The 15920-nt window shown below is 33.3% G+C and overlaps 1 protein-coding gene and 1 pseudogene across 5 annotated transcripts; one reads left to right on the top strand and one right to left on the bottom strand.

Annotated features, from left to right (window-relative positions):
- Positions 1-2708: 2708 nt before the first annotated feature.
- Positions 2709-8359, bottom strand: LOC120074093 (RNA-binding (RRM/RBD/RNP motifs) family protein). 4 transcript variants are annotated; one of them, XR_016528394.1, is made up of 8 exons: positions 8052-8303; positions 7695-7754; positions 5932-6000; positions 5709-5815; positions 5381-5621; positions 3730-4373; positions 3262-3448; positions 2709-2946 (listed from the first exon to the last, which is right to left on the bottom strand). XR_016528394.1 is itself a non-coding variant. In XM_039027088.2 (5 exons), the coding sequence occupies exons 1-5, from the start codon at positions 8200-8202 to the stop codon at positions 5484-5486; spliced, it is 525 nt and encodes a 174-aa protein (XP_038883016.1). In that variant the 5' UTR covers positions 8203-8303; the 3' UTR covers positions 5161-5483. The 4 variants fall into 4 exon arrangements, 2 of the variants coding, with proteins under 2 accessions (XP_038883016.1, XP_090167871.1); XR_016528395.1 differs by lacking the exon at positions 7695-7754 and having other exon boundaries at positions 8052-8347; XM_039027088.2 differs by lacking the exons at positions 2709-2946; positions 3262-3448; positions 3730-4373 and having other exon boundaries at positions 5161-5621.
- LOC120073087 (putative E3 ubiquitin-protein ligase ATL44 pseudogene) lies at positions 3896-4686 on the top strand (annotated as a pseudogene). The gene has a single exon (XR_016528396.1). The product of XR_016528396.1 is annotated as a putative E3 ubiquitin-protein ligase ATL44 pseudogene (transcript).
- Positions 8360-15920: the final 7561 nt, after the last annotated feature.

Below are 15920 nucleotides of genomic sequence, written 5' to 3'. Positions count from 1 at the left end.
TAAATAGGTTTGTAGTATAAGAATTAAGGTGGGATACCTGATCTTGGTGACACTACGGATACGACTCGCTTTGTAGAGGTTTGCAAGTGTTGTGAACTACTACAGATGGTAGATTCTGACCATTCATATGGAGACATGCGAGCAAGGGTGTCTTATACAAAGAGTTTGTATAAGATCGGACCATGAGATGATTCGTTTCTGTATATAACACCGTTGATACTGGAGACTTACATCTCACCTAAATGACCATAGGTGACATGACCTCAATCCTGAGTGTTTTGGGAACTCCTGCCTTTGAGGCCGGTCCTTTGATTAGTATGGGTAAGAGTAGCCAGATTGGCAACTCAATATGCCTACCTTTTTGGGGACTCGCCTGATTTGGGAGCTGGAAACTCAGTTACATAAGATGAAATTCACTCCTTCCTCGAAGTAGGGGTAAGTAGATAAATTGCTTCCTTAAGGCTGATTCCGAGGTTTGAACATAGTGGCCACAGCTTCTCTTTGGAAGAGATGACTCAGTCAAAGTAGGACTATGACTTATGTTCATTAGAAAGATATGATACTTAAAGAGTTAAATGTAACTATAGAAGCATAACGGTTATTGGCCGAGCTGTACTTACGAGCAATCTGTGAAGGGTTATCGCACTATTGGTTGGTTAAGATAGACACATAATATATTTGTAGTAAGAGTTCAACTGTTGGTCTTTAGTAGAGTGCCTGACAATTAACACATGGGGGATCCCGTGACTAAAGAGTTTAGTCAGTTATTCACGTACCGTTGGAGCTTCGAGCTATAGGTCCATATGGTCCCCTTGGTAGCTCAATGAATTCAAGTTAAGAATCAGTTCTTGGTGTTGATTTGAAATGTTCAAATTGACAAGAGGTAATTTGATTATATATGATATGATCGGTATGGTGTATGAGATACATTAAGTGGAGGGTGTATGAGATACATCAAATAGAGGGTTAATGTAAATGAAATTTACATTAAGGATCATGGAATAGAAAAAGAGCTATGGTTTATATGTTTCATGAGATAAAATATTAAAACCATATGTTATAAATATAGTATAGTAAGTTGGTTATCATATGTATTTATAATAATATTAATTATCTCTTTCTCTAATAACCAATTAAGTGGGAGGTTATTGGTAGTTTCATGGTAACTGTGACATAAAAGGAAAAATGTTTTCCTAAATTTAGTTGTTGATTTGAGATTTCCATTCTCGAAAATTACTCACGGAAAGCTGGTCAAGTAAATACGATTTACTAAACGACAGCTTGGAGAGACTAAACGATCGTGGAGTGTTTCTATACGATAAACACTTAACTGGCCGATGAGCTAAATGATCGTACAGCTTTAGCTAAACGATCACATAGCTTTTATTAAACGATTGAGCATCGTCTATACGATAGACACTGTCATCTCCCACTTGCTCAATCGTTTACATGATTATTCTTCCTCCGGTCTCTGCCTCTAACCAAGTCTACACAGAGCCCACTAGCCATTATGGTGGTGTCATACTCAACTCGACTAAGTCGAGGTTATTTGGAGGTCATTCGTGGTGTTCGTGTGGAGTCCGCTGTGTTCGTGATCTTGAAGATCGCAGTGTTCGAGTTCTTTATTGATCGTGCTGTGTTGCGGTCGTGTTGTTCGAGCGTTCGTGATCAAGGGTCTTGAAGATGAGCCTTCAAAGGTATGTATTCTATCCCTTGATCTTTAGAAAAGCATGTTGTAATTTCATTTCGTGCATGACCTTATGTTTCCGTTTCTTGATTGTAATTGTGAATGTTCATATATGATTGAAATTTGGAACGATCCTTCCCGGCTCATGGAAATCCTCATATCTGATTTCCTTCATTTACAACAATTGTAACATCTACAAAGCGGTTTGTATTCATAATGTCATCAGGATAAGGTATCCAGCCTTATCCATCTACTACAAACCATTTAGATTATCACTTAAACACGATCCAACTGTATGTATCTACATACATGTTTAAGCTACAGATGCTAACCTTGGATGTTAATTTATTAGTTTGTGGGTTTATACTACTAAATGTCAAATAAAACATCTCATATTTTATTAAATAAATAAATCGTTTGTGCAATACAATTACAAACTACAAGACCCTAAGAGATTTAGGGCATCAACCCCAACACTCTCCACTCCGATTAGATCGAAGTGTTTTAATCGTTTTATATAACAGGTTTTAAACTTCAGCCTTATACTCCTTGAACTTTTCAAGAGCTTTAGATTTATGTTCCATTAGGTATAAGTAATCATACCTCGAATAATCATCTATGAAAGAGATAAAGTATTCGTACTCTTATCAAGCTTTTACATTCATTGGATCGCAAAGATCTAAATGTATGAACTTTAAGGGCTCTTTGGCTCTATAACATTTTCTACTAAAATGTCTTTTAGTCCTTTTTTTCTTCAAGACAGGATTCACACGGAAGTAATGAATCATCTTCTAACTCACTTTCAAATCCATTTTTTACCAATTTCTCAATCCTATCGAGATTTATGTGACCTAATCTCAAATGCCAAATATATATATTATTGTTATTTGGAGAAACTCTTTGCCTTTTTGTTTGAGTATTAGCAGTTTTAAACATCTCATGATTTAAAAGTACTTTTGTTTCAATTGGTCTTTGCACATATAAGTTGTTTTCTAATTTAACTAAACAAATAGTCACACCATTTTCATAATGAACGCTTCACTAAATGAGAAAGGAACTAAGTACATCTGTTCAATTAAGCAAGAAATAGATACAAGGTTCCTTTTAATTTTAGGAACTATATACAAATTTTCTAAAAACAGGTATCTATTTCCAAAGAACAACTTTGCAGCTCCCACTACACGAGCTAAAATGACGTCTCTTGTTCCAACCTTGAGCGCCATTTCACCCTTCTCGAGCTGCTAGAAGGAACTAATTCCCTGTAAAGAAGAAAAAACATGATTAGTGGCTCTCAAATCAAGTATCCAGACATTATGGTCATTAGTGGCTTCTAAATGTTAGGGACTAAACATATAGTGGTTGATAAAATTGGTACTGTCTCATTTGTTTCGAGTTATCAAATTATCTTGTGGATAATCATCATACCGGCATACACAACAATTGAAAATAATGGCTTTGGTATGAATAGAAAAAAGAATAGATCAATTCGGTGAAGAAGACACAATAATCCTTTTGTATTCAATAGCAACCAAGAGGTACGTGGTTCGATAAAAATGACTTTCTGAACATCTTACCCATTTGCCAAAATTATCTATCTTGATCCCTGAATGATTTGACTGTATAAGCAAGTAGAACCACATATTTTGGAGACTGCTTTGTACCCATTCATCTGGCTTTGCCCTCACCAATGAAACCAAAACTGATATATACTGCAGTGCCCTTGCCAGACATCATTCTTTATCAAAGTTGTCTCTATACTTCCTAGAGTTAAACAGAGACGATATTGTAATGCAATCTAATCAACAATATACTATATTTTTATAAAAAAAATACATTAAAGCTGCTCTTGAAATGCGTCTTTAACTCTTTATCAGGTTCTGCTGTCCCTAATGAAAATAGCCACATGGGAAATTGATTGTTTTTCTTTGGGGCTAAGGATGAAAGAAAGTGAGGGGACAATGAAGACTTATCTTTTCTGTTTGTAGTGCACAAACAAAAGAAAAAAGAGGTTGATGCATTTTTCAAATAACCCCACTACTTACCCATCACATTATCACTCTCCATGTTGAATTGAATCCACCTAGCTCTCTGTCCACAAATATCTAATTTGATCATATACTCTCCTTGCAATCTTATGTTTCTTCATCTCAACTTGTTTCATATTTGTGTTTATCTTGCTTCCTTCTCAGTCATTTCAGCTCGCTAAAAATGCTTGGTTCTTCGTTCATGGAGCCCTCGTCTTCTCCTTCCCTTAACCCATCACCAAGCGTATCTATCCCGGATCCTCACGAGCAAGAACAAGGTGGCAACTTCAACCTCATTGTCATCGTGGTTGCGATTGTTTGCGCCGTTGTTTGCACACTTGGTCTAAATACCATGCTGACATGTATACTTCAATGTGCCAATCACACCCTCAGACAAACAGTACAATGGGTGGCTTTTAGGGGACTCAACTCAGGCATGAAGAAGCAAGACATGGTTGCCCTCCCAACTTCAACTTACACGACACCAACTTCGCCTTCATCGACTTCAGCCTGTGCTATCTGCCTCGTCGATTTCTCAAACGGGGATAAAATACGGGTGTTGCCGAACTGTGCTCACAGGTACCATGTCAGTTGCATTGATAAATGGCTGCTGTCTCACTCTTCTTGCCCCACTTGCAGGCATCAGCTCAAGTCCAAGAATTCTATAGAACACATTGTGTAATGTCAAGTAAAATTGCACAAATCAAGAAGCAGTAGACTTAAAAGTGAATCAGGTAAGCAATAAAAATGATCACATGGATTGATTTCTTTTGAAAAATGCTACCAATTCCCAAGAGTCGAGATTGATAGATGAATTAGTTGAAGTCAGTAATCAATAAAACTAGCTTGCGGTGTTGCCTTTTCTTTTGTTATCTTCTTTTGAGTAGAAGAAATGGCTAACTGTATAGACTTATCCATTGATCAAGCTTCAAAAGTTAAATAAAAGCTACTTTAGAATTGTCTCCTTTTTGAGAAGATTGAACAAAGCACTATATGTGGTTGGACTCTGACCCCTATCTAGAATTGGAAGATATGGGACAAATTGGCCACCAACATTAATTTAAGACTTGACTTCTACCAAATATCTGAATGCTAGAAAATGAGTAATGCAAGAAACTTATTGATTCTTTGATTGTATGTATGTATGTGTATATATGTACAGCACCTACGTTTGCCTTTTTTATCAAGAAAAATATTTACATGCCCAACAGCTGCACTTTAGAGATATCAAAGAAATCAAAGATTTTCCTTATTAAGCTCGCTCAAAAATTCAAATACGCAATCTCTGTATAGGTGTCCCCCGGGCCGCTTCTTGCATTATCATAAAATGTAGAGTGCTAGAAAAGAAAAAAGAACCCATTGGTAAAACATAATACACTTTAAATTTGGACACAGATTATTGGATCAGGAAAAAAAGAAAAGAAAAGAAAGAAAGACATTGTAAAGGTATTTGCATTACGAATTTCCGCATTTTCCATAATCTCAATTGCAACACCACATAAAGCAATATGCACTAGAAGATGTATCAAGTGTCATATACAGTGTTCTTACAAAAAGATAACTATTCCAGTAACAAAATACAGGAGAATAGTTGCAGAATGGCATCAGCATTTAAAGCTTGAGAAAATATATGTAATGAATCTATCTTAGCAAACACTTCAGCACTCACAGATTCTTTGGGGATTTGGGATTGATCTGAATCTCATTGGGCACAACTGTCATAACTGTTAAGCCATCTGTGTCCTATATTGTGTATCTCAGTAAAAAGAAGATCAATACCAACAATCTGCCACCTCTTGTAGCTCCACTTTAGGCCGCTCTTTTGGGGGTCCAGAGGTTCTTGGATATCCTCCAAAGGAACTACTACCAGGTTTTGCAAGTTCCACATAGATCATCCTTCCATCAAATTTCTGGTTTTGAGAGAGACACAGAAAGTTTATTAGCGTTCAAGCATGAGTTACCTTATCTTGGAAATACGGAACTAGGTGATGTTTAACCTTGCAATCCATGTTTTCTAGCGCAAGCATCGCATCGTCTTGGCAAGTGTATTGAATAAATGCATAACCTTTTGGTCTTTTTGTTAATTGATCTTTTGCTAATAACACTGCCATGGGTTGATAAGTGAAGCAGCACGATTAAAAGGCTTATTGGACTTGGCTCAAGATTAGACATCATATGATGGTTTTATCTCCCAAGGACAAAAGCAATGCAATCACTTACCTTCAGCAATCTCACCAAAATTTGAAAATTCTTCTTGCAGCCGACTCTCTTTGGTGGAGTATGGTAAATCTGCATACAATTTTTTTTTACATATAAAAAAAATAAAATAAAATAAAACAAAACATCTGAATGGAAGCAGCATTTGAGCATTCATAGGTGCTCAAGAAAAAAGACTCCATGGACTTGATATTGCCATAACCTTCTATACAAGGCTTCTTAAAATCTAGACATAATCAGATTCCAGAAGAATTGACAAGACATCGAGAAAAATACGAGAACAAGAAAATAGCAAAAGAAAACTCATGAGGAAGAAATTGCTTTCAGAAAGTATGTATTAGGCGTTAACAATGCCATTTAAAACATCTCTCACAAATTATTGAAAATCTGCTTTCCAACAATACTAAGAAAAATATTTTCAATTAGTTTACTTCAAAAGACAGTTTGGAAAGGTTCTTTTCCTCTTTTCCTGTTGTTTTTGTTTTCTATTGACTTTTTACTTTCACTAATCACTAATATTAAGATACACCATGCATAAACAGAGCTCAGTAATCATAATATATTATCAGTATAATGAACACAGGAAAAACTGAAAAATAAAAACAGCTAAACAAATAGATAAGAATGCTGCTTTGTTTTTTCTCTTCCCACTTTTCCTGAATCGGTTAAAATAAGTGAAGAACGTCACCGATAGTTTTCCATAAAAACCATAAGTACAATTCAAATGTGAGGATGGCTGGATGATCGATAACATTATAGAAGGTGAAAGTCATTCATATTGCAGGACAACACACACCAATAAAATAGAGGAAAGGAAGCTGACTGGAAACTCCAAGGAAATGCTAATGCGAAGAGCTGGATAATTTTCATATATATACACCAAGAGCCACCGTCCACCTTAACCTTTTTTTCTATTTGTATTTCCCTTCAAATAATTTATTAATCCTTTCTGTCCATATTCTTAAAAGTAAAAGGAGAACAATGAAAGGAAGAAAAGATCTGTGTCGAAACTCAAAAGGCCACATAATTATCAATACATGAGTTCCAGTATTCCATAAATGCTTTATTATCCACTCCACATCAATTGCCTTAAACATCATTATCTGTATGTTAGTGGACATCTAAGGTGTCAACATTATTATGCTTTACTTTTTAATCCCATTTTCAGGAATCAAATTTGACCAAATTGATATGTAACCTTCATGAACAAAAAAACTATCCTTTACGTTTCTGAATGTATCTAACTAAAAGTAGTTCTGTAGGCCAAATAGAGTCATGGACTATGCTAAGAAACTGAAGGAATTAAAACTTCCATCAGAGGACAACCAAGTTTGTATCTCTATCACCTTCACACAGAGACATAAATATAAGAAAAGTTTCGAACAAAATCAATTCAACCAAAGATTTCTTTGAACACTGTCACCAGGATTTTTTTATAGTTATACCAGTTTATATACGGTTCATCTTATTTCTAGACAGCACATGGTTAAGGTCCTGGTCTCTCTCACTGCTTGGGAGTTTACAGTTTCACAAACTATTTCACTCGCCGATGGGATTATTAGTTTAGATTAAGGACTTTCTTGCAGTTTTCCCTTTCTTGGGGAGAAGGATAATTTATCACCCCACCATTTCTCGTGCAGGGTCAATTTCTTTCTTACAACTCCTTAAACAACCCTTAATAAACTTTGGAAATTTTCAATTCGATGCCATTGAATATCTAACTTTCTCGATCATTTAAAATGAACCACGCAGAACTTTCATGGTACCTTCTCTTCTTAAAACAACTCGCATACTGTTCAGATTTGATCCTTCAAAGTTCAAACTAGCTGTATAAATTTCATCATTGGTAAAAAAAAAAAACAGTGATTAGAGTAATCAGGCAGACGACAGCAGAAGCAAACCTTGAAAAATAAAACAAAGGTACAAAAATAGCATAAATAACAATAGGGCAAAACGAAGAAGAAACGAGACAGCAACCAAAAGAGCTGAAAGAGAAGGAAAGAAGCAGGAACAACCTAGAGGAGCAACAGAGAAATTGACATCACAGTGAACACAACAAATTGGAGGGGAAATTTCCAAATGGAAAATCAACTGAAACGAAAGGAAGAGGAAAGTGAATTTACTTCTAACCAGGAGTCTGCTGGCAAGAGGATAATCAGAGAAAGAAGCTCGAAAATTCAGGGATGGGCGCTTTGAACCGTCCGTTCGATTATTCGGAAGAATGGGTCCCCGAAGATTTGAAATTGAAGGGAAGGAGACGGTGGCTGCCCACATGATAGGAGCTCAAATCTGCCCAGTCGACGCCGTGGAGCTTCGTTCGCACCTCAAAACCCCATATTCGCGGTTTCTTTAAAAAGATACATATAATTATCACGTCACTATTTTTCATTTCATCGGCACAGTTTTTATTTTTTTGCTTTTCTTAAACAACAAACGATTTCGATTTTTTAACTTTATTTTTAATCCTTTAATTTTGAAACAAACTTGCAAACTCTTTTGTTAAAATGATTTGAATGGTTGACAAGGTAACTCCTTGACTAAACAAAAAAATGTTTTTCACAAAATTCATTTTTTTTTATTTATACACTCTCGATAAAAATTAATTAAAATATATTTAGAAAGTTATTAATACTTAATTTTTATAGAATAACTTATTTTTTTTAATTAAACACTTGAAAATATATTTCAAACACACTCTATATCATATATGTCGTCACATCAATCTCTAATCTTTATTTTAATGGAGAAAAAAAAAGCGTTTAAGGGTTTTTTATGTAATTTCAAAATATAATGTCTAAATGAAAATTTCCATGTTTTAAAGACGTACTTGGAACATTCCTCAAAGCTTATAGTTTTCTTGTATCAATAAGTAGAAGTAGTTAAATTGAGCATAGCTCGAATGGTATCGTATCTGTACTATAAATATTTACTATCACCCTGAAAATTAGAGATTCGATCATTTCACCTCACATATGGTAAAATAAATAAATAAATAGGAGTACGAAGATTTGAACGTTTTGAACAAAAGGAAGAGCCAACGCATGTCATTTATCACTAAATAATGTTCATTTTGACACGGATTACAAATTATTTGAATATTGGTTGGAGGGGAGGGGGGGAATCAAGAAGAGTGGTAGTGGCTTAGGATCGTTATTGGGTCGAGTTCATCATTAAATGATTTCCTTTCTCCAAATCTTAGGGTAGCTAATGACTAATATAAAGGTTACTTTTTTTTTACCAAACTAGCTTATTCTCACCATGATGATATGCCTCATAAATGTGAATTTATTTCGTATTAAATAATATTTATGAACCTATAAGCTATAAGATTCATGATCATTTAAAGCATCAATGTACATTATTTGGGGGAAAAAAGTACCTATGTAAATTATATTTATACAAATTAATATACATAAATAATTGTTGTTTGTCTAATTTACACATAGGAACGAAAGTAATTTTATTTACTATAATTTATATAATTGTCTATAAATTATAGGCAGGAGAGCCAAAATTATTATAATATTATGCAATTCAAGAAATAAGTTGCCAGTATCTTATTTACTTTAACTATGTCTGAATTAGTATTATTACTAATTCAAGTCTTGTTTGGTAGTTATTTAATTTTTTTTAATTTTTATTTTTAAAAATTAATTCTATATCTTCTATTTTTTTTTATTTATTATCTACTTTTTACAAATATTTTCAATAATCATACCAAATTTTGAAAACTTAAAAATTAAAAGAAAATTGAGAACTTATTTTTGTTTTTATAATTTGACTAAAAATTCAATTCTTGTACTTGATAAAATCCAAATCGTTGGAAGAAATGAAAAAAATAAATAAATACACCTAATTTTCAAAAATAAAACATGAAATAGCTACCCAACGGGAAAATTAAAAGGATATTGTCCTTTTAGAAAAATATTGTTGTTTTCAAACTATTTGTAAAAATATTGTTGTTGTTGTTTTTTTTAAATAAGTTGAGGGTTGAAAATTCGACCTAGATAGGTCGAATTTTGAACCCTCGACTTCCTTTCATTTGTACATCGAACTTTGAACCCTCGACCTTGCCCTTTCTAACATTATTATTGAGTCTGTTTAATTATCATTCTGGAGACCTTCTTCTATCGTATTTCTAAATTTTCACAAGATCCCCCTGGAATTCCTTCCAAAGCTTGTTGAATAATTTTTACGGATTCTGTCATCTCAGCAAATCTAACTAAATAACGAGCTAATAAATCTCCTTCTAACCACTGAACTTCCCAATCAAATTTGAGAGCGAGATTATGAGAGAGAGCGAGATTTTGAGCGAGATCGAGAGCGTGAGCGTGACGAAATAGCGAGATTTTGATAGAGAGAGAATACCGTACAAATTTTCCCCCTTTTTTTCCTTTTTAATTATTACACATTCCATCTTCTTCTTTCTAATCCTTTCTTTTTCTTTTCTTTTTTTTTAAAAAAAAAAATTCATTTTATAAAAACAATTTCTAAAAATATTTTATTATTTTATTTAAACTCTAAAAAGAATAAATTAAAAAAAAAATAATAACTCATAAAAATTAAAAAAAATGTAAATTAAATATCTCATTTATATAAAAATAATTACAAAAATCAATGTGTCCCACGAGGCGGACGTCGTCGATTTCGAGCTGGTTGTCGTCGTCGACTTCGAACTTGAGGTTGCTCGGGTTCTTCTTGATGTTGCTCTGATACCTCTGCAGGCGCTTCATAATATAAATATTCATTATGCTCTCCACGACCCTGACCATGTCTATGCACATATGAAGACGAAGGACCAGCCTCTGAGTCATAATGTCCTGAACCAAATGTTGGCATCATCATCATCAGACTAACATAATCAGTTTGACTCTGTATCTACTCATAGGGGCAACTCTTCCACATTATGTGCAACCTCATCAAACTCATCCTCTTCCTGAACAGGTCCTCTACATCTAGGAGCTGATGGAGGAACAATAGGTATATCATACATATAATGAATTTCTTCTATATAGTTTTGGTTGTCACTACATATAGCAAAAACCTGGTTCGGATCATTCGCAATCTCATAGAGTCTACTGTTATTCGATCTCTGTGAATTATAAAACAATTAGAAAATATTTAAAAAAAATTTAAATTAAAAAAAATTAGATAATATTCATTTATTTACCATATGACCCACATCTGCTCCCGGACGAGTGACGTAGCGCCTTGTGATATTATTATACCAATGAATATATTCTGGAGTGACATCTGTATCAAACTGTTCAAAAAAAACTCCCACTGCAATAAACCTTGCACGATAGTGCCATCGCACTACCAAATGTGCAACTTTTTCGGACCAATCTCCAGTCCTTAGGTCAATATCATGCAGTACGGGTTCAGTATTACAAGGCGATGGGACATCCTGCGGAAAATCGAATTGTCTCATCACCCTGTCAGGAAGATGTCACTCACCAATGTGAAAACATATGAGAGGACTCATCGTCCGCCATATGTTTTGACCATTCATACAAAAATTAGGCAAAGTATGCACAATAATTTTGTACGGCTCCCAAATAACCTGAAACACAAAATATTATTTTAGAGAATATTAAAGACAAATGCAATAAAAATGTAAATAAAATAATCAATTAGGTTTAGTGTAATGTACTTGTTCAGGTTGAAGCAGATCAACATGTATCTATACTGGTTGACTACATGTGTGGTTGTCCTAGTCACACAAAATTTGTCTCTCCACCTAAATTTTTAAATCGATAATTTAGAATTTAAATTAACTAGATTAGTGATATAAAAATTAAATTGAATTAAAACAACATACCGAGAACCGCAGACTCGTCCAACTAACTGAGCGTCATTAACATGATATAGCTGTGGAGCCATTGTTGGAAATCACTCCCAAGCCCATAGTTGCAAAAGTATGAGAGGCCCATCTCGAACATCAGGTCTTGTTGCTTTGCATAGTTGTCTATATAACCATGCCAAGCATGCTCCACCCCATGAATACCGCCCTGCATCATGGAGGTTAGCTAACAGTGGCAGGAACATCAAGTGAACAAAATGACTTGATTTATCTGAAAACAGACTTCCACCCATCATTTGTAGTATATATGCTTACGCATATCTTATGACGGTTTCCTCGTCTGCATCATCTGTGAGCTCATGAAATTTTGTTCCTAACCATATTGAACATAACCTCGATCCTTTAATCTTGTCAGCAGATGGGGTCGCACTGAGATACAGTTGACAAACTTCTAACCAGTCATCATACATCCCTCCGGTGACCGGCTCACCGTCAACAGGTAACCCCAACAACATTTCTATGTCTTGTAGAATGATAGTGCACTCTCCAACAGACATATGGAATGTATGCATCTCAGGCCTCCATCTCTCGACCAAGGCTGTGATCAGATGATTGAGGAGAGTAACATTCAGCATACGTTGACAATTTGTAGAGTGATAGTGTACACTTCTATGTTTTGTAGAGTGATAATGTACTGTTCATGTAACAAGTGGCAAGCATTCGGCATTCCTTGCTCGCATTTTATGGCCGTTTGCTCACATTTTAACATGAACTACGAAGATTTTATTGAGGACTTCTACAAATTGTCAACGTATGCTGAATGTTACTCTCCTCAATTTCAACCTGTACCGCATGAAGATTACTGGATCACACACCCTAATATGCCCGTCTTACATTCTGATCCATCGTTGTTGAGAAGACCTGGTAGACCGAAAAGTTCACGTTATCACAACGAGATGGATTGGACAGAACCAGCCACTCGACAAAGATGTGGATTTTGTAACCAGTTAAGACATAATCAAAGGAAGTGTCCTTCGTTACTAAGACGGGCTCCAGATAGTTAGGGATCGAATAATAAATATATTTTTTTATTATATATTCATTTTTTTATTATAATTTATTGTATATTCAATTTTTTTATAATAATCTACTGTATATTCAATTTTTTTTGTAATCAATAAAGTTTTATATTATAATAATCTAATATATTCAATTTATAGTATAATAATCTAATATATTCAATTTATTGTCTAATGATTATTCAATTATAGTATAATAATCTAATATATTCAATTTGTTGTCCAATGATTATTCAATTATAGTATAATAATCTAATACATTCAATTTATTGTCTAATGATTATTCAATTATAGTATGATTATTAGCTCTTTTTTCTCTTTTTTTTTTTATATATATATTTCTATGGAAAGTTCAAATAAAGTGAAGACTCCCGCTCCCTCCTAAGATCTCGCTCTCTCACTCTCGCTCTCTCCTAAGATCTCGCTCTCTCGCTCTCTCACTCTCGCTCTCTCTCAATATCTCGCTCTCTTAGTCTTGCTCTCTCCCAAGATCTCGCTCTCTCACTCTTGCTCTCTCCTAAGATCTCGCTCTCGTTCTCTCCTAAGACCTCGCTCTCTCTCTATTATTGTTGTTATTTTTCCATTAATGATTACTAGCTTTCATTTCTTCTGGAACAATCACAAACACTTTTTTGATTATGGATCTACTACCAGAAACTCAATGCGTAATCTTAGCATTCAATGTGTATTCCTGAATAATCTAATTTTTCAATTATTCAACCATTTCATTTTACCAAGTTTAATGTAGTCAGATTCGTCAATATAAACTAAATCTTGCTCTCTCCAACATTCTCGTTTTGAATCTCGCTCTCTCCTAAAATCTCGCTTTGAATCTCGCTCTCTCCTTAATCTGCTTTGAAGTTTCGACATGTGTGTAACCTTCGACAACCTAATATTCGTAGACAAAGCTTATTCGGAATTGTCTTTCATTCCAAGGCATAACTTGTATCCATGCGCTTCATATTCGCCTGGAGTTCGCTCCCAGAAATATAGCCATCCCCACCCCCTCACATCAATTCCACAAGCCTCCGTCTAATTCGAAATGATAAAAAATGCATAGGTTGTTAGAAGCAGCTCGAGTACACAGATACATATAGTATACCATCTCATTATTTTATTTCCTCTATGAGGGAAAAAAAAAGTAATAAACCTGCAATCTCGAGGGTGGATGTGTGTCGAAACTTCAACCTTCGACAACCTAAGCGAGATTTGCGAGATTTTCCTTGTCGAGGGTTGAAATTTCGGCCTATGTATTGTTTTCAAGTTTTTCTTTGTTCGTCGAGTTCTCAACGTTCGACCTCCACATTAGTCGAGTTTTCAACGTTCGACCTCTAGCCTCGAACTCCCAAAACAACAATATTTCTCTAATAAGTTTCAAAACAACAATATTTCTCTAATAAGTTTCAAAAACAACAATATTAATATTAAAGGTCCGCTACCCAACTAAATTTAAATTATTGATTCTGACCAAATAATCAACGAGATTTTGAAACTTGGTCCATTTCACTATGTCTAGGTAGCAAAATATATATGTGAACCTAAACTTCGTAAAAGGAAAAAAAAAAAAAAAAAAAAAAAAAGCTATTATATTTATATATAAATTAATTAAAGTTACAATTGACATTTCTACGATATAGGGGTCACTATAATTATAAAATAATCACATCCATGAACATATTCTTATGTTAAAAAAAAATAGCATATATTATGTATATAATGGCTACAATTAAATTCTATATAAAAAAAATTATTTCACATGATAAAACTATTAGAAAATATTTACAATATATAATAAAATTTAAGAATTATTAGATTTCTATTAGTATCTATTAGTAACATTGTCTATCAGTATCTATTATTGATAATTTTAAAATTTTTCTAAATTTGATATCAATCCGCTAGATTGATTATTGTTGATTATTGTTTAGGCATGTGTATATTTATTTTTTCTTTTCCCTTTGTCAAAATATATGTAATGTACATATAGTGCCAAAAATTGAGATAATGTTGATTAATTTTAGGTATTCAAAGCGGTGACTGAAAATCAAATTGGGGCGTTGACCATTGACTCAGACAAAATTAATTTATTATTCAAAAGATGAATGGCCCCTTCAGCTCATGGATATGTCCCTTCATTCTCTCACTCCATTCAAGTCCACACTTGAGACCACAAGACTCTTTTAATGGCGTGGTGCAAGAAGCAATAAGGTTAATTTATTATTCATTTTAAAACATTTATCTTTTCTTTCATACGTAAATCATTATTTTTATATTTTTTTAAAAAGAAAATATGTTTTAATATACTTTTAACCTTTATCCTCTCCTTTCTTTAATTTAAAATTAGCTCAATTTAAGATCATATTAATTTTTAAGTACAACAATTGTGACACAATTAGAAGACCACGACACTTTCAATTGTTTGTCCAAAGTTTATTACAAAACTTATTTATTACGGTTTTTATTTATTGATTTTGGGTCCAATAAATTTATGTCTTTTTGAACGGACCAAATTTGAGAAACAAATGGAATATAATGTTTGACATTTTAGTTTTATGTTTTCTAAAATAGTTAAAATCACTTTGATATTTCTTATTTGAATTTTATTTCATGTACTTTTAAATGTTTTATTTTAATCCTTACATTTTCAAATATATCTTAAAATTAGTTGTTATTACTTTTTTTCATTACATATAAAAAAAACCCGTCTCTATTAACTTTTATTTTACAAAATATTGAAAATACTTTTACATAGTATCTTTTTTGTATTAAAAATATTATTTTATTATATAACAAGTTTTGATAAAATTAAAATTTAAATTGACTAAATTTAAAATTCATTAAAAGTGCATAGACTTAAATGAAGATTTATTAAAAGTGAAGAATAGGACTGAACCATTAAAAATAAGTAGATTAAAATATAATGAAACACAAAATTGAGGGATCAGAATAACATATTCAGTTTTTAACTTTGATTAAAAAGTTTGAGGAGAAAAAAGAGGAGATGCTTTAATTTGGAGATAGAGAAACCTTATATTATAGAAAGATAAATATTAAGAAAGAAAATTGTAGGAAATAATATAGAAAAAATGAAGGATATACTAATAATAGAG

This window comes from Benincasa hispida, chromosome 3 (genome assembly GCF_027475165.1).
Source record: "Benincasa hispida cultivar pf3 chromosome 3, pf3_genome.v1.1, whole genome shotgun sequence".
NCBI lineage: Eukaryota > Viridiplantae > Streptophyta > Magnoliopsida > Cucurbitales > Cucurbitaceae > Benincasa > Benincasa hispida.
Note: the sequence above shows the minus strand (reverse complement) of the source record. Positions and strands in the feature narration are given on the sequence as shown.

What these genes read in the sequence shown, in the direction of transcription:
- LOC120074093 (XM_039027088.2), bottom strand. Translation starts at nt 8,202, where the DNA reads ATGTGGGCAGCCACCGTCTCCTTCCCTTCAATTTCAAATCTTCGGGGA. An exon ending in AGTTGTTTTAAGAAGAGAAG is followed by an intron (nt 6,001 to 7,694) that starts GTACCATGAAAG and finishes AATTGTATGCAG; the next exon opens with ATTTACCATACTCCACCAAA. An exon ending in TAGAAAACATGGATTGCAAG is followed by an intron (nt 5,622 to 5,708) that starts GTTAAACATCAC and finishes TCTCAAAACCAG; the next exon opens with AAATTTGATGGAAGGATGAT.